This window comes from Ooceraea biroi, chromosome 12 (genome assembly GCF_003672135.1).
Source record: "Ooceraea biroi isolate clonal line C1 chromosome 12, Obir_v5.4, whole genome shotgun sequence".
NCBI classification, from domain to species: Eukaryota; Metazoa; Arthropoda; class Insecta; order Hymenoptera; family Formicidae; genus Ooceraea; species Ooceraea biroi.
Genome location: NC_039517.1, coordinates 9,903,624 through 9,925,787, shown reverse-complemented (window position 1 = coordinate 9,925,787; position 22,164 = coordinate 9,903,624). Strand labels below are relative to the sequence as shown.

At 39.5% G+C, this 22,164-nt stretch overlaps 4 protein-coding genes across 5 annotated transcripts; 2 read left to right on the top strand and 2 right to left on the bottom strand.

The window, feature by feature from the left end:
• Positions 1-124: 124 nt before the first annotated feature.
• LOC105287104 (sorting nexin-25) lies at positions 125-4,068 on the bottom strand. The gene is made up of 11 exons (XM_011352531.3): positions 3,642-4,068; positions 3,257-3,567; positions 3,000-3,169; positions 2,535-2,929; positions 2,035-2,458; positions 1,611-1,915; positions 1,282-1,539; positions 1,077-1,210; positions 770-1,009; positions 302-584; positions 125-213 (listed from the first exon to the last, which is right to left on the bottom strand). The coding sequence occupies exons 1-11, from the start codon at positions 3,876-3,878 to the stop codon at positions 142-144; spliced, it is 2,829 nt and encodes a 942-aa protein (XP_011350833.1). The 5' UTR covers positions 3,879-4,068; the 3' UTR covers positions 125-141.
• Positions 4,069-5,201: 1,133 nt separating this feature from the next.
• Positions 5,202-8,018, top strand: LOC105287102 (putative serine protease K12H4.7). Its single transcript, XM_011352529.2, has 9 exons — positions 5,202-5,352; positions 5,602-5,835; positions 5,966-6,147; positions 6,227-6,462; positions 6,540-6,669; positions 6,758-7,068; positions 7,157-7,289; positions 7,362-7,531; positions 7,638-8,018. Exons 2-9 carry the CDS (start codon positions 5,632-5,634, stop codon positions 7,745-7,747), a joined length of 1,476 nt encoding a protein of 491 aa, XP_011350831.1. The 5' UTR covers positions 5,202-5,352; positions 5,602-5,631; the 3' UTR covers positions 7,748-8,018.
• On the bottom strand, positions 7,838-10,650 carry LOC105287103. Of its 2 annotated transcripts, XR_895392.3 has the most exons (4): positions 10,291-10,650; positions 9,886-9,988; positions 8,666-9,613; positions 7,838-8,213 (listed from the first exon to the last, which is right to left on the bottom strand). XR_895392.3 is itself a non-coding variant. In XM_011352530.3 (3 exons), the coding sequence occupies exons 1-3, from the start codon at positions 10,519-10,521 to the stop codon at positions 8,775-8,777; spliced, it is 1,173 nt and encodes a 390-aa protein (XP_011350832.1). In that variant the 5' UTR covers positions 10,522-10,650; the 3' UTR covers positions 7,838-8,774. The 2 variants fall into 2 exon arrangements, 1 of the variants encoding a protein (XP_011350832.1); XM_011352530.3 differs by having other exon boundaries at positions 7,838-9,613.
• Positions 10,651-11,780: 1,130 nt separating this feature from the next.
• Positions 11,781-21,888, top strand: LOC105287101 (lipase member K). The gene is made up of 8 exons (XM_011352528.2): positions 11,781-12,497; positions 12,925-13,132; positions 13,224-13,338; positions 13,644-13,887; positions 13,968-14,126; positions 14,218-14,305; positions 14,464-14,609; positions 14,784-21,888. The coding sequence occupies exons 1-8, from the start codon at positions 12,378-12,380 to the stop codon at positions 14,937-14,939; spliced, it is 1,236 nt and encodes a 411-aa protein (XP_011350830.2). The 5' UTR covers positions 11,781-12,377; the 3' UTR covers positions 14,940-21,888.
• The last annotated feature ends 276 nt before the right edge of the window (positions 21,889-22,164 follow it).

The following is a 22,164-nucleotide window of genomic DNA, read 5'->3' as shown; positions in this document are numbered from 1 at the left end:
CGACGATGTCGGCCGTGAGCGTTCGCTTACTTTCGAATTTATTTCGTGGACATTGCGTGAACAAAAAGGTGCTCCGGAGAGGGATGGAATCGAATTGGAATTTACGGGATTGCGTACTCGTCGATACGTCACATTGATGATTTATTTCGTCAGGGAACTCTGTTTGCGCTGCAGTTCCGGAAATATCTCGTACATCAATACTTCGAATATATCCTGTAAAAGAGAAATTGGAGTAAAAAAAGAAAAATAGATTGACCCAAGCGAATTAATTGTGATTTAACGGACGCGAGCGACTACTTACGTAGAACAACTGCTTGTTCAGATTCACGTTCTGCAGAGAATCGAAGACCTTGATCGCGCCGCGTTGAGCGCTCTGCGCCCCCACCAGATTCGTCAGTACTTCAGGTACGTTGTTGAGAAACTGCCGGCGTGCCTCGCCCCGCGTCTTCAGCTTCTCCTCGTCGGTACGCAGAACGGTCTCGGACACGAGCTGGCCGTTCGGCCACCACGACTTCGTGAACAATTGTATGTAATAGTGAAGCATCGGCTCCGAGAACACCCATGCGACGGTATCTCTGATTTGTCTGCGAATCGATACGATGCGTTAACGCTCTTCGGAAAACATGCCCGTTGCTTTGTAACAATTATAACAACAAAGTATTAAAAATTATTTATAAAATATTTATAAAAAATAAAGTACCCCTAAAGTGTCTACAGAAATCTTGCCTCGTGTAAAATGTTTTGTGTAAAGTTCATCTTTGAGTCTCACCTGTTTATCGTGCGCCCGTAAGTGATCTGCACGAAGGTGATGAGAGATCGTCTGAGCCAGCGGAACACTCCTCGCAGATCGAAGACTTCGCCCAGGAGCGTGTACAGCGGTTCCGCGATCGCGTCCTTGCTGGCACTCAGATAATTGTCCGTACCGGTACGGCCTGTCTCGCTGTCGTCCAGCAACAGCGAGTAATCCTCCTCCTCCTCTTTGTCGCGCGGATCGTTGTTGCCGACAGATCTGTCATTGAAATTCACGAGATCAGTAAAGGGATCGATGGTCATGCAACGAGACTGATGACGCGTACGTTTTGAATAACGTGGACAGGGAAAAGCGAGACTTCTTGGGGGACGGTATCACGGCCTTGAGATGCTCCGAGCTTGGGCTGAGAAAGGCGTAGAGCGCCTCGCTTTGATTGAGCCTCTCGTCTTCCAAGACAAACTGCAAGGATTCAGGAGTAATGTTAACTGTCGATATAGAAAAGTAAATTTATAGTTACGTAACACCCATACATTCAAGTATTTTTGAATCTGCATCTTAGCCTTGTCGAGAGTATTTTTGTCGGACTTCCCAAAGAACTTTAGAGGCTGCGAGGGCAAATCCAAGTTCTTAACGTTTGAGCACAATTGGCGTAACTTTCTGTGGAGGTCTTGGAAGTCCTGCAGCTTTCTCAACACCACCCATCCGCTGGATATGCTCTCGTCGTTGTCCTCGTTCTCCGCCATGTGGACAACCAGTACGAACTGCGGTGGGTCCCCGTTATCCGGCATCTGTTCGATAACGAAGTTACAGGATTTTCTATTATGAAAGTGAAATATTTATGCTGGATCGTGAATCATACCTCCGCGCTTTGCACGTCGGCTCTCCAGTGGCCCAAATGTTCCGCCCACATTTCCGTGTGGTTTAAGTGCGCCTCCAACTGCCGCTTCTCGCCCTGCAGCCACTCAACCTCCTTCGCCAGTATGCTCAGTACTTTGCTCTCGGGCTTCAGGGACGATTTGAGCGCTTGCAGAGCTTGCATCTTGTTGTTCAGTTTCTCCTGTAGCTGGTCCAGCTTGCTACGAGCATAATTCGAGCGTTCGCCAACCAGCAAGGTCGAGGACTCGGACAGCGTACCATCGACGATTTCACGATCTTCAACCAGACCTTGTAATAAAATTATTTATTATTATTTCTGTTACATTAATATCCAAAATATAAAATTCGAAAAAATTTCTATAATTCTGTAAAACCGACTCTCAATTTTCTAAATTTATTGCACTGACCCTCTGCCCTCTCGTTGAGCAGCGCCTCCTGCATAGTCTTATACTGCTCACTGACGAGGAACGACGGATAGTACTTTTCTTGAAGCGTCTTGACAACGCTGTCCTGCACCTCATAGAACACATTGGGTCCCGTATCGCCCAACAGGAAAGCCTCCATTCGCTTTCGGACGTTCTTGTCCACCTTGATCTCGGCAGTGGGTGATCTGATATAAGTGTAAAAGATCTCGGCTCCCAGCTGATGCCAGTTGGAGCGATCCGCGGCGCGCAATTCCTGCACCGCCGCCCAGTAGCCAATCAATCCCTGGCTGGCGACCTGCTCCAGGAACTGGGATAGGTAACGTCGACCGATCACGTTGTCCAAGATCGCCTGCAGCGGGAGTATCCTGCCTTCCGTGACCTCGGCGGCGTCGCATACCTCCGTTTCCTGAAAGACGCCCGTCGTGAGGTGCGAACCGTTTTTACCCGTTCGCGATAAGCTATATCGTCTCTATGTGTGTAACCTGAGGCAGATATCCGTCCCATCCCAGCGTCTGCATGTGGCACTCGCACGTGTTCTTCGCGTACGTCAGCTGGCTGATGTACCGCTTGAGCTTCCTCGCCCGAACGGCGTCGGAGTTGCCGAGCGTGTTGCTCTCGGGATCCAAGCCTTGAGCACGCTTGACGTTCTGGATCGTGGTCGCTTGCATGATCTCGGTGACGATATTGTATCTGATATGTTTGAGAACCTCCAAATCCCTCGTGCCTTTGACCATGCGGATGAAGTCCTCGAAGGATTCCGCGTACTCGTACGTCTTCCTGTGCATCGCCTCGGCGAGCTGCTGCTGGTCGATGTAAGTCAGAATCTTCTGGTTGATATAATCGGGATCCGTGATTAGGTCTATCGCTGGCTTTAGAACTGACATTTGGAGGGAGATGAGTCTAAGAAATATTTATTGAATTTGCTTTTCGTGCACGTAACGACTTACTTTTGCACGTGAGGACTTCTCTTAGGAGAAACTTCACCGGGGAGAGGGAGTAACTACGTGGTAACAAAAATAGAATATAAAGCTCGCTGATCTTCCTCAGGTACTCCAATTCGGCCACGGGTGACATCAGATGCGCCGACAGGATAAATACGGGATCCTCTCCTTCCGACCTGCGTGCGACAAACGAATCATGGCGGCTTTAATGCACGAATCGCTCCTCGTCTTCCTTGAATACTTCAACAAGAGGGAGAACTCACGAAGCAGCCTGCGCTATCCTGATCTTTTCAAAGTGGAAGGTGAGCTTGTTTACTATGTTGCAGACCACCAATTTCGTGTGATCGACGCGCGACAGGCGATCGTGGAGGCTCTGTATGGCACCCCACACATCCTGCTTCATATTGTCTATGAGCTGTTCCGATCCAAAGGACAGATCATGCAGCCAAGAACCGACAAAGTCCTGAAAGGTCAAATCTAGGAGGTTCTGCAAAGCACCATCCACTAGACGAGTGAAGACCATGGGATAACGCATGTGCTTCCTAATGTTGGCCGACTTCGGCTCGTATCCTTTCTGAAATAATGATTATCGCACTCTTCAATTCATTATATCTTACTCGTATCACTCGCAGAGTGCAGAGCACGTACCATCAACATGTTACGGAAGGCATCCATCTCCGCGATGGTTCTAACGGTGCCAGAGCCAGTCTGGTGCTTGGGCGAGAGAGCTATGTTGATCAGGATCATGATCAGCGGGCCGACTAGTAGGCAGGAGCAAGTTAAAATAACGTAAAGGTAACAACAGTGAACGCAGCTCCAGTCCATAACAACTCCCAAGCTGATAACAGCCAACGACGTAACGCAAACGATAACGGGGGAAACCATGTTTCGCTTTAATACACAGGCGACGCAGCGATAACGATGCTTAAATCAGTGGACACGCGCAATTGCAATAATACTCCTCATTCTCGCCGCGTCAATAATACAAAACAATACTGAGTGCCTCGCCATTTTTAAACACTGGTCGCACAGTACGATTGCAGTGCAAGTTATGGAATAAGAAATTTGTTACGCCTAGTCAGCGCCTCTATGTTCACAAAACGTGAACATTGAACTACGTAGCCAATATCCACTAAATATCCGCGTGGTAACACGCTCTGTCCACGATTCTTGGTTCTGTTCCTCACTATGTGCATATAACGAAAGTTAGACAAAGGCCGAAAATCACACCGTACGGTACAGTACGTCTCCATGATAGAAGAAAGACAACGACAGTGTGATTAAAGTTAATTAATTAATTAATTAGCGTGTAGACTGCGATAACATAACAAGGTCGAACTACTTTTGTCCGTTTCAATAAATGACTATAACTATCTTAACTTAATTTTTATATGTATTTTATTAATGTTTTTAATTATAGAATTTTTATTTCAATTCTTATTCCGATATAAGAATATTTTCTTCTGATTGGGTTGAATATAATATATATTGTGGAGAATAATATAATATCGATTAGGTCGCAAAGAATCAAAAGGTTGAAGGATTGAAATCCCCATGAATGTATTTTACTTTGATCATATATGATTGCAAAAAATACAAATAACGATATCCGCGAAGAATCCACAGTAAAATTTATGCTCATACTAGCAAACAATGCCAACAAACCTTCAGTAAGCAATAATAAAAATTTGAATTATAGGAATTTAAAAATTAAATATTTATCTTTTAATTTACTTTCATATACGGGTCTAATGGTACATTAGATTAGGCGGGAGTTCTTGGTATCTTTTGGATAAAGATACTTATCTAGAAGTGAAGAAATTGGGCATTATAAAATTTATAGAGAAAATGAAAGATAAAGAATTTTTCGGAATCCATATTTTTAATAATTGTTCCTTTTGTAAGAGTATTTTATTACACTGTCAACCGAGTAACCATTTATTAATTTTTGATAATATATGCATGATGTGTAATTCCGCATGAATTGTGTTTCTACTGTCCCATGCAGCGGAAAACGCGGAAGCGTAATCTGTGCGTATATACGCCAATAATAATATACGCTGTTCCAATAGAGACAACAGAAAAATTTACAGAAAGGCTCTTGTGATTTGTGACAAGTGCCAATTGCGTTTTCGCGAATTCTGCTCCATTGGACAATGGGAAATATACTTCAGTAGAATCCAATTGACGGAATGTCTGTCATTAGTCTGATTATTCTATTCCGCATTGCGCCTACGCACCATGAGACCGTACCCTCACTGGCCTCTCTCATTTATATTACAACTTGTGAAGCAAGTGAACCTGTTGGAGATTCAAATTGCAACTGAAATTTACGTGTAATTATTGCCTCATTTTATCTGTAAGTATTTATACAATTGACACACCTATCTCGTTTTTTTCCAAAATATTGTGTTATATTATTAGTACATGTATTTATGCAAGAAAAAAAAGTACGTATGAACTATGACACGAATACGGCGTAATATTCTTATCAAGTCGATAAGACGTATAACTGCGTATAACAGTCAATAACAGTTTCAGTCTGTAAATCGTTACATATATTTCTCTTTGATCTTCGATACAAGTTACATCTATCTGTATCTTACAGAAGTGCATTTTATCCACCAATGGCTTTAATATGAGATTTCTACTGTTATTATCGGCTCTATTAGCCATCATAACTGTCAGTACAGGATGGCGTACTTTTATGAGAGGTCGAAGTAGATACGATAATTTAAAAGAGCCAACTCTATCTTCCGAGAAAGATGTGCTTCCTGAGGAGCAATGGTTTACACAAAACGTGGACCACTTTAATCCACTTGATCATCGTGTCTGGAAACAGGTAGATACAATTAAAGTTTTTAATATGCATTATATATATATTATAATGACGTTTTTAAATCAGTTTTATTGCCTCTTTAAGCGATTTATTTTTCTCCTTATTAATCTTATACATAATTACCTCTTTCTAGAGATATTTTGTGAACTCTAACTTTTACAAACCCAATGGCCCAATATTTTTAATGATTGGTGCTGAAGGTTTCATAAATCCCATGTGGATAGTAAAAGGTCAGTGGATCGAATATGCCAAAGAGCTTGGAGCTATGTGCTTCTATCTGGAGCATCGTTATTATGGAAAAAGTCATCCTATTGCGTGAGTGGAATATGAGCAGTTAAATAGAAGAAAGTAAAAACACGAAAAAATTTACATCATATTTCAAACACACTTACAGAGATCTTAGCTTAAACAATCTGACTTTCTTGAGCTCAGAAGTAGCATTGGGAGACGTAGCAAACTTCATTGAAAGTATGAACGTTCGGTACAACTTCTCGAAAGATACAAAATGGATTGCATTTGGGGGATCATACGGTGGATCTCTGGCCGCTTGGATGCGCGTTAAATATACACACTTGGTGCATGGAGCTGTGTCTTCCAGTGGACCATTGCTGGCGAAAATTGATTTTCAAAGTAACATGATATAATAACTATAATATTTTCCGCAAATATGACGTATGTACAGGTCTATTCATAATTTTACGTTGCAGAATATTATATCGTTGTCGAAAATGCTCTGAAAGAATACTCTCAAAAGTGTGTGGACGCAGTAGCAGAAGCTATCAGCCAATTCCACAATATGTTGATGGAGCGCCAGCAACAACTTGCAGCGATGTTCAAGTGAGTTCATTTCTCAAGATTCAGAACAGTGATCGTTATATATAATACCGTTTATATACCGTTACATACTCTGAGTAATGTTTGACAGCTTGTGTGATCCAATCGATTCTAAAAAGAAAGTGGACATCGCCAATTTATACGAAACGTTGGCAGGCAATTTGGCCAACATTGTGCAATACAACAAGGACAATCGTCAAAACTCGCGGACTGCTAATATCACTATTGAAACCATATGTGATGTAATGATGGATAAAAAGATAGCAATGCCCGTTAATAGACTTACTTATGTCAACGACATGTTGCTGGCTGCTACCGAGCAAAAATGTTTGGATTACAGATATGACAAAATGATTCACGAGCTCCGAAATGTCAGCTGGGCCAGTGAACAAGCGGAAGGGGGTAATTTAAATTAATTTATATTTAATTGTTTTTAATTATCAATTAAGGACATTTGATTAATCTGCCAAGTCGTAAATACTACTTGCAGCTCGTCAATGGATGTACCAGACTTGCACGGAGTTTGGATTCTTCCAGACCTCAACCGCACGTCCCAAACTGTTCAGTGACACCTTCCCAGTGGACTTTTTCGTACAGCAATGCATCGATGTCTTCGGGCCTGAGTTTGTTCTCACTCGAGTTCTCACTAAACTATAATGTAATACATCGAAAATAACCAGAGAATTTATTTGCAGCTTCAACATGAACGTATTAGAAACAGTTACTTCCCGAAGGAATACCTTGTACGGCGGATTGGATTTACAAGTGACAAATGTAGTATTCGTACATGGTTCTGTCGATCCCTGGCACCCCTTGGGTATGACGCACTCTTCTAATCCACAGGCACCTGCCATTTTCATAAACGGTAAGTAATATTGACGGTAAGTTAGATGTACTATAGGTACATCTCACACATATCATTTATCGGTTTTTAAATGCATATCGCTTATTAATTGTTTATTTATTTAAAGGCACTGCACATTGTGCAGATATGTATCCTTCATCAGAACAGGACACGCTTCAATTAAAACAGGCTAGAATACAAATAAAAGATCTAATCAAGCAGTGGCTGAAAAATTGAAGCTCTCTGCGTGACATGTAATAAATAATATTTGTCATAAATATGCAAACTATTAAGAAAAAAGGAGAAAAGTATAAATGCTCCACTTGGAATGATAACGTAATTTTTAATGTATAGTCAGTCTTGACAATTTTCTCTTTACTAGTTAGTAGTTAGTATAGTTAGTATTGTTAGAGAATACAGTTGTTATAAGGCGCATATCAACAGATTGTTAAGATTTCAAGCAATTTCAGAAAAAAGTTAATATTAAAATAAAAAAACCTGACATATTGTATTTTATTGTATGTATTTTACAATCGAGAGTCTCGGAGAAAGCATAATCATGATCGTGATTATTATGTTCTATAATGTTATCCGCTTCCCAATCGTCGTGTGGTTGTACAATCTCATTTAATTTTTTCTGAACGTGTTGAGGATACGTAGCACTTTTTTCCTCAGATTTCGACCCGTAAATATTCTTCAGTTCCTGTAACGAGAAGAGAATCCGTGGCGTATATATCTAGCCAAGTAATGCACCCAATTCATATACCTATGAAAGGTATAAATACCTCCAACTTATCTTGGTTGACTTTTCCAGTTAATAAATATATTTAAAATCGAACTTTTCGATTCCGTTAAATCAACGTAACTTAAGTTCCTTGAGCAGACTGCCACAGACTTTCTCAAATCTATTTCAGCCAATAAAAGTACATAATGTCGCTGCAGAGATTTATCGTTTAAATACTTTTTCAATAATTGCCCAAACTGTTTGTCGAAGTAGTTCATTTCTATGAGTAAGAAGTAATTGTGAATTGTTCTCCTACTAGGGTAGTGGTAAAACATTGTTTTTCCGAAGAAACTCGTAAACACCCGGTGAACGTATGTTCATCAAAATGCATAGCATTATCCATTCATCTGAGTAACGACGATTCTTCGTACCTTTCTTCGATGCAGCAGAGATGATTTCTCTGAGCTCTGTCTGTTGCGCAGTTGAGAGGTCCAATTTTGCACACTTTTCGTCCAACATATCGGCATGAATAGAAGAGATTTAGTCGGCCTTTTCTTTCAACGATTGAGTTATTAATTGTATGCATTGCTTGATTTTGTTTTTTTCGCGCCTTTCACAAACATACTTCTTCTGTAAAGTCATGAGCTTCTTTTGATCGATGGGATTTGACATTCGGCGTATACGCTTTAATGTTTGAGTTTTCTTCAATCTCGCTTCCCTCTGCATTATTTGTTTCTTCTTCTTTATGCAGCTATCACATCTTTTCCGTTTCGAGATCATCGTACAGTTGTTGTCGTGCCATCGTTCAACATAGTCTTTAAACGCAGTATCAACCGACAAATGATGAACGTTGATAGCACCTAGACCATTACAAACATTCATGTTTTTGAATCTTTCCAAAGTGTTCAGCAGCAATGTAATGTCTTCCAAAACTGGAGGGAGTTGACATCTCTCTGGATCCACGGGACGCCCATGAACGTAGTAGTGAAGTATTTTATCAGTCTTAACTATAATACTTTTTTCTAGTACTGGTATTTGCATACTATTTCTACACATCTTTACGAGACGTGAGAAGACTACGCTTTGTCCTCCTTCTTCATTGTATTCCGTAACAGCCCACGATTTTGGTACGGTGATAGAATCGTTTTCACTAGTCGTAGCCACTTTACTAATACGATTGTTGATTGTGATGTTTGAAATATCGAAATTTCTATCACACACTGTGGACACTGTAGGCATTGTAGGCACTGAATCTACTACTACTACTGCATAATTTTGCACAGTTGATGTGATACCAACAATCTCCTTCGGCGGAAGAACCTTACATTGAATGGACTCTTGCGGCGAATCAACCTTGTGCTCGACAAGCTTATCCTGCACTAAAAAAAATTAATTATTTAGTTAGGATAGTAACATCTTTGTTATCCTGACTAATTATTTCGGCTGTCATCAGTTTTTAGTCCGGGCAAAGAAATTTTTGTTGCCCGAATTCAAAATTTATTCGGCAGACTCCCAAATTGACCCATTTACTTTCTTTTCTCAGTAAATGAGAAGACTTTTTGTGATGAAAAAACTTTACAAGATTCTTGATGAAAAATCAATCAAAATATGATGCATCACAATTAAAAGTATCTAATGCATAGACACTTACACTGAGATTCTTGAAATTTTGAGACACCTTGTTCCATCTCAGTAGGGCTGTCGAATACTGTTGGAACTGCTGACTTGGCTAGCTTTGGATGCACATAGGGAACCTGAAATCAATGTACAAAGGATTACAGTGACATTCACTGAAAGCTATGAGTAGTAGCATAAACGCAAAACAGAACGCGAATAGAACATTTTACATATACAGGGTATTCATAAACATGTGGAATGCTTCAAGGACTGCATCTCAAAAGCAATGTCAAACACGACATATGTTTGTATGAACTTTTTTGATTGTTTTGTGTCCCCCATCCGTTCTTAAAGCGTGTCCCAGCGTGTCCCACATGTTTATGAACACCCTGTATAACGCTGTTCTTTCTGGAGATACGCATAAAATGAATAAACTTACTTGAGCAATAATTCGACCATCGCAGTCGCGTTTTATCCATTTTCTTAGAATGTATTGTTCTTCAAAGTGCTTCTCGCAAACGAATTGCGATTGCTTCAATTCAATGCCAGAGATTGCTACTTGCCATTTTTTAAATTGTTCAACGTTTCTTGGCACTTTAAAAACGGAGCACTTTTGTTTTATACTTTTATATCCCGTTTTGCAGTTCGGCACCGCGCACGACTTAGTCATATCGAAAAGAAAATGTATTGCAAACAAATACCACCAATATACACGGTTGAGGTTATATTTACTACAACCAAACGCGATACGCCCTCAAGGTTTGCACTCGCGCCTCGGATTGCGTGAAGATAGACCGCCATTCGCCATGTCTAATTTGTGTTGAGGCAGAAACTACTGCCGCTACCACAAACCTAACCTAACCTAACCAAGAACTACAAGTCAAGTATGGTTCTCACGGCAGTGAGAAAGTAACTCGTAACATTTGTCTAATCTAACTTAAATATGAAATGTTATTTTAATTAATGATTGCAAGTCAAGAGATAAACCTAAGCTGTAAATTCCTGAAACTGCAAATTTATTATTTCGCATTGACAAGAATTGACGTTAAAGTGTTACGAGACGAATCGCGCTTTGAAAATTCGCGCCAAACGAATTTCGTGCGTCATCTTCTGCCGAGCGTGTTCGCCTGATACCAGACTGACCAATCGGATCCTTTGATTTCGAATTCAATCTTTTGAATTTGAATTTAAAGTCAAAGGATCGAATTTAAATTCTCAGCTCACTTCAATTCATTTAACCTCCTCGCGCACCGTGTTCTCCGTGAGTGACGCACCGGATTAGTCGGCCGAATTAGAAGCTCTGGTTCCATCTAGCCTCTTGACTTAAGGATAGCTTTCCGTTGAAATATGCTTTCCTAATACTTTGGTAGCATCGATAGCATTTTGCAGTGACTTTAGTAAGCGTGGTTTAATTGCTCAATGCGCATGATTGCTCGCGTAAATGCAGGTAAGCAGATAGGAAAAAAAAAATAGGAGCGAATGATGAACGTCGCGCGATAAAAAGGCCAGCGAAACCTCTTTTCCTAATTTCTTTAAAGAGTTGACGAAATCGGCCTTGCATCGCGTACAACGGCCCAGTTGTGTGTGACGGCCACTTTCACAATATACACGCCAAAGATAAGATCGCAGTAGGACTGCAGACTACTGCGACCTGCGAGTCGAAACGGTGCGAGCATTAAAATCATGTCCTAGTTTGTGAGTGATGTTTATGCGATGACAAAGAAACGATCCCTGAGGTAGAGAGAGTAATAAAATACATTTCGCACTCACACATACACAACTTCAATAAGCACAAAATGTGGATCTAAAATAAACTTTTCAATCGTAGAGACCCTCTATAGAGGATCTCTATTCAATCATGATTAAAAGCAACATCTATCATTATCGTTTATTTTTTTCAGAATCCAACAATTTTTATTATTATAACGATTTATTTATAATATCATTATATATATGTATAATTTTTACATCTGTAATCTAACATTGCTCCGTCTTATAAAGAGAATCAGGATCACTCTACTATTAGAAAATATCCAGATGGGAACCACATTAATAAAATTAAATAATGCTTTGTAAGCTTTCATATATCTCATTCTTTCCCACATATTATACGGAATTTAAGAAAGTAATTTTTCTTATATACAGAATTAAAAATTTCCATATGCATTTAATTTCAATATCAATTAATCTGCATATTTATTTCTGAAACGCATTTCTGAACCACTCTGAATGAATTTTCTAAGAATTCACGGTAATTTCTTTTCGATATGAGCAACCTGATAAAAATCTCAAAAATCTAAAGAGACGCTTCGAAGATCGGCGGACCTCGGGGACCAGGTGCGTTCATTCACTCGCTCGATGTACAATTGCTCGTTGCTTTCCATTCTCCGGCGAATCGGATTCTTCAAGGGTCGAGGATGCAAGGACGCGCGGCGTTATCACGCGCCTCCTGCGCGCCATAGTGTGATAGGTATAAAATGACGATGAGGCAGATTTTCGGTTCTCTGTTGCGTCCGTGCCGCCGCGATGCTGCCGACAACGCGTCGGCGTCGGATCCTCGTCGCGATAATACTCTTGAATCATTGCCTGTCGTCGACGAACGCGTTCACCAAGCCCGATGGCAATCCCGACATCGCGCTCGCAACGGTAAGTCGCCTACTCCCACGGTTTCCCATCGTGATTGCCGTGACATGATTGAGCCACCACGTTGAGATGAACCGTGCTGCAACGGCGAATGGAATCTTGAATGTTCGAATCGCAAAGTGGCTTACATAATGTGGTCGCGCGGGCTTACTCTCTCCTTCAATTGCGGCATTTACGCGCTGTACCTTCTTGGCATTTCAACGCACTCTTCAAAGAAAGCCAAGTGCTGTCCGAGTGACGTTTAAACGATTAAAAGTCTCGTAGTAATATTTTAAACGTCCCTCGTAATTCCATCTTCAATAAAATGTATCTCATGTACGTCGAATTCTAGCGAGACGAGAATAACCGGTTTCTTTAAATGTAATTGCATTTAATTTAATTAAATATGATATAATAATAAATGAATGCGCGTTTTTTTTTAATTGAGCAGCCCGAGCTGGTGAGAAAATATGGATATCCTCTGGAGATTCACGATATTTTCACGGAGGATGGCTACGCTCTGCAACTGCACCGAATACCGCATGGTCGGGATGATAAGCAGGAAATAAAATCCAAGATAAGAACGCCGATACTCTTGGTACATGGTCTGGCAGGGAGCTCCGCTGATTGGGTCCTTATGGGTCCTGGGAAATCCTTAGGTACGCTTCAAATTTGTTGGAAAAATTGCCGTATTAGGGTATTCGATATTAATATTTATCTCGATGAAGTTGTATAACATATTACTTTCAGCATACATATTGGCTGATGCGGGCTACGACGTGTGGCTTGGAAATAATAGAGGCAATATTTATTCGAGAAATCACACCTCATTATCGCCAGAAGATCGAGCTTACTGGGATTTCAGGTAACTGAAATTTTCAATGAAACACCGACCGTGATTTTACGCTGCTACGTAAATGAAAAGAATATTAATTATAAAATTCTTATTTTGCGTTTTATAATTGTACATTTATAAGGTTGCTCTCTAGCTTTCTCGATATCAAGTTCAAATTTGAAAAATAAGAAGTTTCAAATCTATTTAAATTAAGTTTTTTTTAGATAAAACAGAAAAAACAATAAAATATGTACGTTTGAGCTCTCTTGAAGTAAAAATTTAAAGATTAAAAAAAGAGAAAAGGATTATCGTGAAGAAACTTACGTGTGCCTCAGTTATCACGAGCTCGGTATCTACGATCTTCCCGCGAAGATCGATTACATTTCGCAAACGACGGGACGTGAGAGAATTTTCTACATCGGTCACTCGGAAGGCACCACGCAGTTCTGGGTGATGGCGTCAGAAAAACCCGAGTACAATTCAAGAATCATTCTGATGATTGGTCTGGCACCGGCGGCTTTCAGCGGTCACATACGCGGACCGGTGACGAAACTCGCTAAATTAACGTATCTCGGTGTGGTAAGCTGTTGTTTAATCGTCCAAAAATTTTGATAAAATCGATGATCGTTTCTAACTTCTCTGGTTCTCTTTCGATTTAGTGGATTGGCGAAACCTTCGGCTATCCGGAATTTCGTTCTCGGTCTGCTTGGGGGAAATTCGTGTCGAATTTGTTCTGTCAGAGTATGGCATCCACGCAATTTATTTGCAGCAACATCCTATTTCTGGTCGCCGGGTTCAGTCGCGCGGAATTAAATACGGTGAGAATATAAAAGACACACGCGTCATCATCTATTTTGACGATTTTGCTAATTATCTAATTTTGTATTACGATTAACTTTCATCGAATAGGAATACCTGACAGTCATCATAGGCCACGTTCCCGCCGGTGCTTCCTGGAAACAATTCGTGCATTACGGTCAAGGATATATCAATACAGGTAACGTGATGATTATTACAAAGGGAAGGAAAACTACATGTTTTTCAGATATAGCTGCTCATCTAGAGAATGAACGGAATAAATTATTATTAAAATATTTCAAATGTTGTGTCATGAAATTATGTATTGTATTCTGAAGAAATTTTAAAATACTTTAGGGACCTTTAGACAATATGATTACGGTAGTGTCGATAAGAATCTTCAAATGTACAATTCAACGGTACCGCCGGCTTACCAATTGGAGAAGATCACAGCGCCGATTGCTCTCTTCAGTAGCGATAACGACTGGCTGGCTACTACAAAGGTAGGTTCCAATTAAACAATATATTAAACAATATTAAACAATAAATTATTCTCGTAGAAATTACATTTAACTGACGGTCAAATCTAGTAAAAATTAAACATACAAACGTACAAATTCAAAAGTCCATTAAACTCCACCTCATTCATTACGATCCCTTTTAAATGATTGTTTAAGGACGTGAAACTTCTGTCTACGAAGCTCAACAGCGTCGTGTTTCATCACAAGACTCCCTCGAACGCCACGTTCAATCATTACGACTTCATGTGGGGAAAGTCCTCCGTGCAAATGGTGTCCAGGCCTATTCTGCGATTGCTGGCTCAATATCAATGAAGAGTCCTCGCTCGCATTAAGAATCGACGAGGCAAGGGATCACAGAGACACCAGAAACAAATGTGTAATGAATCGGTCTAATTTATTGTTGTTACTATTATTATTATATATATATGTATGTATATATATAATACGTTTTTTTGCGTTTACATATGCAATCCACACTTGTCTAACTTGATTTCTGCCGCGTCAGACGTCAGCATGTCGCGGAACCACTCGCGGTCCACAAAACGCAAAAGTAAACTTCGCTTATTAGTCTCCCGATTATTAATAATATCGTCGCTCTATGTACATTTATACAAACTCCCTGTCACGTAATCAACCTGCGATCTCGTCGATCTGCAATAAGAAACTACTATCCGCGATTGTAAACTCCACGATGCGATCGGCATTGGAATAATACGCGTTTGGAATAATTATAAACTTATGCTGCCTCTCCTTCTCCTCTAATCGCACTTGAGCAGCGCCCGAGAAAAGATATACCGCTATCCGCTTGAAAAACTGACCCGCCGAAGAAGAGTACGCCTAGAGACTGGAAGAATCAGACGTCCCATCTTTCACGGCCGACGCTTTAAGCGATTGATCCTCTGATTTTTAACGTCGCGCACATCTCGTAATTGAGAGTTATAACGTAGTATATCTATGCTAACTTACACCTTAATCGTTTTTAGTATAACTTGTTAATTACTCGCACATGGGAGTATGAGAATGAGCCAGCTCACAAATTCCAGGATCGAGTGCGACTTCGAGATAACGACAACTTGAATGATGAAAGCAAAATTTTCGCGCAATCGTCGAAAGTTTTATTCAACACAAATGTGTCGTAAAGCTGTTAATAAATGCAATTATCTTTGCAATTAACTCAGTTAAAAGCGTACGTATGTGTCAATCACTGCTAAATAATTTTTCATTTAACGTCTGCATTTAGGAGAAGAAAAAAAAAGAGAACAAATCGATCACGCCGCTGATGCTGTCGCACAAGAGATGCTTGAAATCACTCGACAAACTGGTCATATACAATGTATAATAATGTACATAGTTGTATATCGCATGATATGTATTAGTTATGTTAGAATAGGTCGGATGGAAATCGTCGGGAAGTCACCCGCATGATTTTATATGAGACTCTATGTCCACGATCGCAATGAAACTCCATTTATTATACTGACTGGCGATAGATGGAATTTCATCGTATCGGTCCACGTAACGCTACGTTTGTATGCGTGCTGATGAAAAATTGCGCATAAACCATAATCGATACTTGAGCTCACGTATTGGCCACTCGAGGTTTAGCAAAACCGATATCTACCTTCGCAAAAGAACATATCGATAGTTCATCTTAATTCAACTTCTATAAATACAATCGTAATAAATCTCGGATAATGAATTTTGATAACGTTAGTCTATATATCTATAATAAGATCGCTATGATCGAATAACTGTCTATCATTCGGTTCGGTAATACAATTATATTCTGAGACGCACTCCTCATCTCAGACGTTGTAACAATCATAATTTGACATCTGCGGTTTAACGAGATAATATATCACGCTAGAGAAGAGCTTGTGAACGCAAGACCGCGTAATAATACGAATACAATAAGAATTGAGATTAAGATGTACCTCTTCCACCACTGCACGAAATAAAAAAAAACTGTGATATACTTGAAAAAAGATATAGATCAAAATGACAAGTGACAAACAACGTTTTCTTTCATATTTAATATTTTTTAGAAATTGGATCTTTCTTGTACCAACAGATTTGTTAAGCGATTATTGTTCCTGAGTAAAGTATAAATCCAGTAAATTATAAACAGAAATGTGGATTATATAAGGATTTTTATAGAAAATTACAAATCAGAAAAATGCTTAAAAAAAGAGAAAGGAATTATTAATCATATTCTGTGCAACTAAAAGCAAATGGAACGAAGCCGTGCGTGTGTGGTGGAACGAGAGGCAACTGATTAATTCCTTTGCACGTAGGGATCGTTTTATTTAAGTAACACTTTAGAGGAACAGAATCTCACACAGAATCTTCGTGCGTTCACGATCCACGATCCACGATTATCGTGGCTACTATTGCCGTGAGCAACTGTCGATCGCGCATGATCCGCGTAGGATGTATAATTTCAAGAAGCGATAATTTTTGTCCACGGGGAACGCAAGTCAAGCCTTACAAAAATACTATCAACGGCAATATATACGTGTACAATAACGTATCGATACGAGTTTAAATGTATGCAATTATTCAGTAATAATGAGGCCATCGTCAACGTGCCTCGATAACGTACACGTGGCACTTTGTCGTCACGGAACAAGGAAGGCACCCGCGTACTTGTTCATCACGAATCATTAATCCGTCGCGGAATACATTTAATTAATTCGTCAATATCAATATCTCTCTCTCTCTCTCTCTCTCTCTCTCTGTCTCTCCGTCTCTCTCCCTTGACTTCTCGGTGATGACAAAATGCATCTCATTAATTTATATCTCATTTAGATCGTGTAACAAATCCTAAAGTATAAGCGTTCCTTCTGCTTTTTGATATCTTGTACTCTATAACAATTAAATGCAACTGCACTCTTATCAATTTCGTATCTATAAATATCATGTATTATATTTATATATATATATATATGTATATATATCTCTAATCAATATAATCGTCTTACTGTTAACGTTTAGTCAACGCTGAAACAAAACAGTCTCTCGAACGCCAATTTACAAGTAGAAATAACACGTTAGAATATGCAAGAGCTTTAATATTCCTTCGTCGAGATAATAAAATACGTTAGAATCTTAACTCTCCTTAATGAAATTATACATGTATATAAAGATGTTCAAGCAACATTGTAACTGTAATATATAAGTACGTATATACGTATTGCGATCGATGTGAAACATGAATTAATTAATTAATTCGGAGCGCTACATGCGTGGGTGGAATTTATTAGAAAGAAGACAGAATGCATGAATCACGTAATAAACGTAAGTTTACATAATCGTATGATAAACGATAATTGAGCATTACGAGTGATGTACGTCCGAAATTATTATACCGTAAAGTCGTACTATTGGCTTTTTTCATACAAGTATAATTAATATATTACAGATACCTACAATTTCGATATATTCTCTCTTGAAATTTTCTGTTACATACCAGTACGCGTATCAGTAGCGTTGAATATTTTTTGACACTATGTACATGCATAAATATATATATATATATATATATATATATGCGTGTGTGTGTATATATATAATATATACATTGAGTACACAGAGTAGGATGTTCCGAGACAATCACCCACCAGTTGTCTCTCACCTTTAGGTTTAATGTGAAAAATTTATGATAAAAGTTTAGAAAATTAGATTAAATACGAATTGGAATAGGTATTTGTAAAACACTATTCGCATGAAATTAAAGAGAAATTATGTTTGCGGTATCTCAGAATCCCGACGTGTGTGCATTCAAATCCGGCATTCCGACGAATAAACGTCAGATGAGAAGCAAAACTGAACGAGTGCCTCAATTCCTGAATACGGACGTCGTCCGTGTAAATGAACTTACGTGAGAACAAACCTTCGTAAGATTCTGTAGATCTAATCGTTAATCAACAATATGTTCTCAAAAGACATCCTACAAGTCGACACCGGAAAGTATGAAGATGATTGACTCTTTACGCTTATTCTACGTTTCTAGATTTATACTTCGTACAATATCTGCGCTTGCGTGGAGCTAATAATTACTTCCCGTACTTTCGGAACGTATCCAGGACAGCAGAGATTCGGATACGCGAGCGACCAAGGTACGTATAATTTCCTCGATGCATTAATATAATCTAAATTGGAAATTAAGTACTTTTAATTTATTTAAGTATTAATTAAATAGATCGAGGTATCCATTTAAGGAGATTCGGGTGCTTCATCGGGGGGAGTAGTGGGACGCGGTAGGATTCTATGCTGACTTGGCTCTTTTGAGCCGATTTTTTTCAAAACGAGGCCATGAAAAATTCCAAAACAATTTACATAATTCTATTTTGCATTGCAGAACAATATATTAAATTTTCATGAGGTTGGCTGCATTTTTTTGAAGCACCTGAACCTCCTTAATTAATTCACACCTTCGCGGAATATATACGTATCTTTTCGATCGCTCGAGCGTCCGAAGTCTTCGGGTATCCGAGTATAAATAACTATATAATAACATTTCCTCTCTTGCAGACGCGTACAACAGAAGTATACGAAGAAATACACATGGAAAGTTTATAATTAAACTTTACGAAATCTTAAGCAACGTAAGTTTCGCTAATTGTTATATCTCGGGGCTCGGCGGTTCTTTAAAAAGATATAAAATACGATGTATAAAGTACGGAATATATCTCTTGTCTATGGAATTTTTCTCCTTACCTCTCTCTCTCTTTCTCTCTCTTCGCATCATTCTTTGCCGCATACTAAATGTATAAATAGAACATAGATAAAACGCGCGAGTATCCAAACTACGTAAGAGCTGTAACAACGAGGCGCTAATTTTTAGTTAATAATCTACATGTCGTCTTGGAATTATTTTTCTATTTAATGGTTTCGACAGTCGCGCGAGACACCATGCTCCACGTGGAAAGACAATATTCGTCAAGAGATACAGTTTATTTGAACGACAAATGTTCGCCCTAAAATAAATGTGACTGCAGGTCATTATAGAGTGCCGAAAATCAACACTAGGAAGATATCATTTTTCAACGTACCATATTATATGTACTGTAGCATACTGTTATTTAATACCATCGGCGCGCTAAGACTTTAATTTTCTTATTTAGAATACTTTTTATAGTTATCTGCGCTCACACACGCGCTCACCACCGTTCACCATGTAACGTCCCTATAAAAAATAGCGGATCGCAACAGCATTCGTCATAGTTTTGTATAAAATAATATAGCAGCCTTTTGCAACAATTAAGTCCACGGCAGACAAACGTGTATTCGATTTTACTCGCTACGTCGCGATAGGAATTCGTGCGCGCGGAGCCGCTCCCCGCGCACGCCGCGCACATTCTCACGGCAGAAGAAAAAAAACTGAAAGATAGACACATCTCGGGGGTAAAAAACAGCGCGATCTCGTCGCGCGGGGGAAATAAAAACGGGGGGGGGACGAGAGGGGGGGGGACGGGAAGCGGAATCTTAGCGTATTACACACACACTCTGCCGTATAAAAAAATCACGCATGTCCCGCAATACAATCCGCGACCGGCGACCGGCCGATGCGCACGGTACTCCTAAAGGTGTTGAGTGTTGGCACCATATTCTTGAACGCGCGATCTCGCTCTTAACGCAAGTTACGTGATACTTTCTCCTCGAGTGAGAGATTGCCGCGCACGGAGCTGCGAGCAGAGTATCGTATAAGGTCGATTGCTGCTCTCGAAAATAAAAAAATAAAAAAAAAAACAAGAAAATACCTAGTGAGAGTATACTGAAACTAAGTTATCCCGCGATCGTGTACGATTTCGCGCACTTCCAGCACCCGAGAGAATCCGGAAAGGACTACGGGATTTAATTACATTTTCTCTCGGTGCGCAACACGATTTGGTATACTTCTCTCTCTCTCTCTCTCTCTGTCTCTCGTCTTTAACGCTCGTTTGCTGCGTATAACTCCTACGTACTTAAGTACTTCACACTTACGACAACGTCATACTGATCCTCACAGCTACTTTAATTTGCTCTCTGCGATCCTTTCTTTGAAATACCGTCGATAATAGTTGCCGTTTTATATATATATATATAATTACTGGAGCAAAAGCTATACTCGAGTAAACTCTAATATATAATACTACAGTACCTATGCATAATTTCTCGTTCTGTAAATTTGACCGTACGGTTTTTTTTCATCAAACGTAAAACCCATCACTTTGTCGCTCGAGTTGTCTTTCACTCGTAAACTTTCATACGGATCGCACTGATCTAGCAAAATGTTCCATGGTGCTTATAGCGATACCTCTAATACGGCTAATATTTGTAATACTTGTAGTTTATATCTCGAAAAATTTGCTTTGCCATTTTGTAATTTTAGGATAAAATCAGAGCAGTCGCGTCACATTGCACATCTTATTTATTCCAATTTACAGATATCCAAGGAATACTCTGTGCGCGCACAGTGATCTTCTATGTAAATTCTCTGTAACATTTAAAGACGGTAAACTAGCCTTTAATTACTCCAACTGCTCAGTTGCTTCGTTCGTTCTCTCGTTTTACACCTTGAAAAACTATAAAAATTGTACTAATCGCTAGGAATCGATATATCCTCCTTATTGCGCGCGGCCGAGACATCACACCGTCAACGTGTGTGTAAGACAAACGTTCGTTCGTGATACAACTAGCTGTCGTGGAGTAAAAAATATTTCCAGAATACCTTTCTACAAGTAAAAAATCACGTCTTCATAGAAAATTAGTTTTACTGCGTGTAAACACCTCTCTTTTCCCTTCTAACAGCGAGTTACAATTCCTCGATAACAAAAAAAAAAGAGAAAAATACGCTTGGAGTTTATCGTTACGCGATATGATACTTCACTATTATAACGACTACTGTTTAATAAAATTTTAAAAAATCCACAGAAAAGCAACGTTTCGATGTAACTTGTAAATGTAAACGTAGTCATTTACACCTTGCAAGATTGATTCGAGCGAAAATCTCTACGAACAAAAGTTAACGCAAAAAAGGAGGAGAGAACGTTACCGTCTCGGTGTAATTCTTTCGCGATTGACTTCCGTAACTTCGGTAAGTAACATTACAATAACTAATCTATAACTCGTTTAGAACGACGATTATAGAGCTTGAGTTAATTTGGTAATTCTCTTTGTCATCGAGCGTCATAATTACGGGAAAGGAATGATCGGTTGCGTAATACTTGGTAAATACTTGGTGAACTCGCTACGCGAAGAAAAAAAAAACAAACAAAACGTCATACGTAAAGGATTGATTGAAGCAGTCAGGTACGTTTCCGCCTTTAACTTGCCAGCTAAAAGCTGCGGGAAACAACGTTACCCGTTATAACACGTTCGTTTGCAGCACCATATATGAAAGAGAATGGTCAACTTAACGATATCTACATGGAATTAAATATCTCGTCTTTAAAACTACGTGGTCACGTAGGACGCTGCCGCGTCTTACGACGATATTTTGTAAATCTCGAGTCGTATTTGTTTTTTTTTTTCCTACAAAAATGCGCAAAGTCGA

Excerpts from the sequence above, each read along its gene's own strand:
- LOC105287102 (XM_011352529.2), top strand. The coding sequence starts at position 5,632 with ATGAGATTTCTACTGTTATTATCGGCTCTATTAGCCATCATAACTGTC. Across the intron at positions 6,148-6,226 it reads GGAAAAAGTCATCCTATTGC|AGATCTTAGCTTAAACAATC; the intron begins GTGAGTGGAATA and ends ACACACTTACAG. Across the intron at positions 6,670-6,757 it reads CAACTTGCAGCGATGTTCAA|CTTGTGTGATCCAATCGATT; the intron begins GTGAGTTCATTT and ends AATGTTTGACAG.
- LOC105287101 (XM_011352528.2), top strand. The coding sequence starts at position 12,378 with ATGCTGCCGACAACGCGTCGGCGTCGGATCCTCGTCGCGATAATACTC. Across the intron at positions 13,133-13,223 it reads GGGTCCTGGGAAATCCTTAG|CATACATATTGGCTGATGCG; the intron begins GTACGCTTCAAA and ends TATTACTTTCAG. Across the intron at positions 14,127-14,217 it reads GTCGCGCGGAATTAAATACG|GAATACCTGACAGTCATCAT; the intron begins GTGAGAATATAA and ends TTCATCGAATAG.
- LOC105287103 (XM_011352530.3), bottom strand. The coding sequence starts at position 10,521 with ATGACTAAGTCGTGCGCGGTGCCGAACTGCAAAACGGGATATAAAAGT. Across the intron at positions 9,989-10,290 it reads ATGGTCGAATTATTGCTCAA|GTTCCCTATGTGCATCCAAA; the intron begins GTAAGTTTATTC and ends CATTGATTTCAG. Across the intron at positions 9,614-9,885 it reads AAAATTTCAAGAATCTCAGT|TGCAGGATAAGCTTGTCGAG; the intron begins GTAAGTGTCTAT and ends AATTTTTTTTAG.
- LOC105287104 (XM_011352531.3), bottom strand. The coding sequence starts at position 3,878 with ATGGTTTCCCCCGTTATCGTTTGCGTTACGTCGTTGGCTGTTATCAGC. Across the intron at positions 2,930-2,999 it reads AGAAGTCCTCACGTGCAAAA|TTCTAAAGCCAGCGATAGAC; the intron begins GTAAGTCGTTAC and ends TCCAAATGTCAG. Across the intron at positions 1,916-2,034 it reads GCTCAACGAGAGGGCAGAGG|GTCTGGTTGAAGATCGTGAA; the intron begins GTCAGTGCAATA and ends TTTTATTACAAG.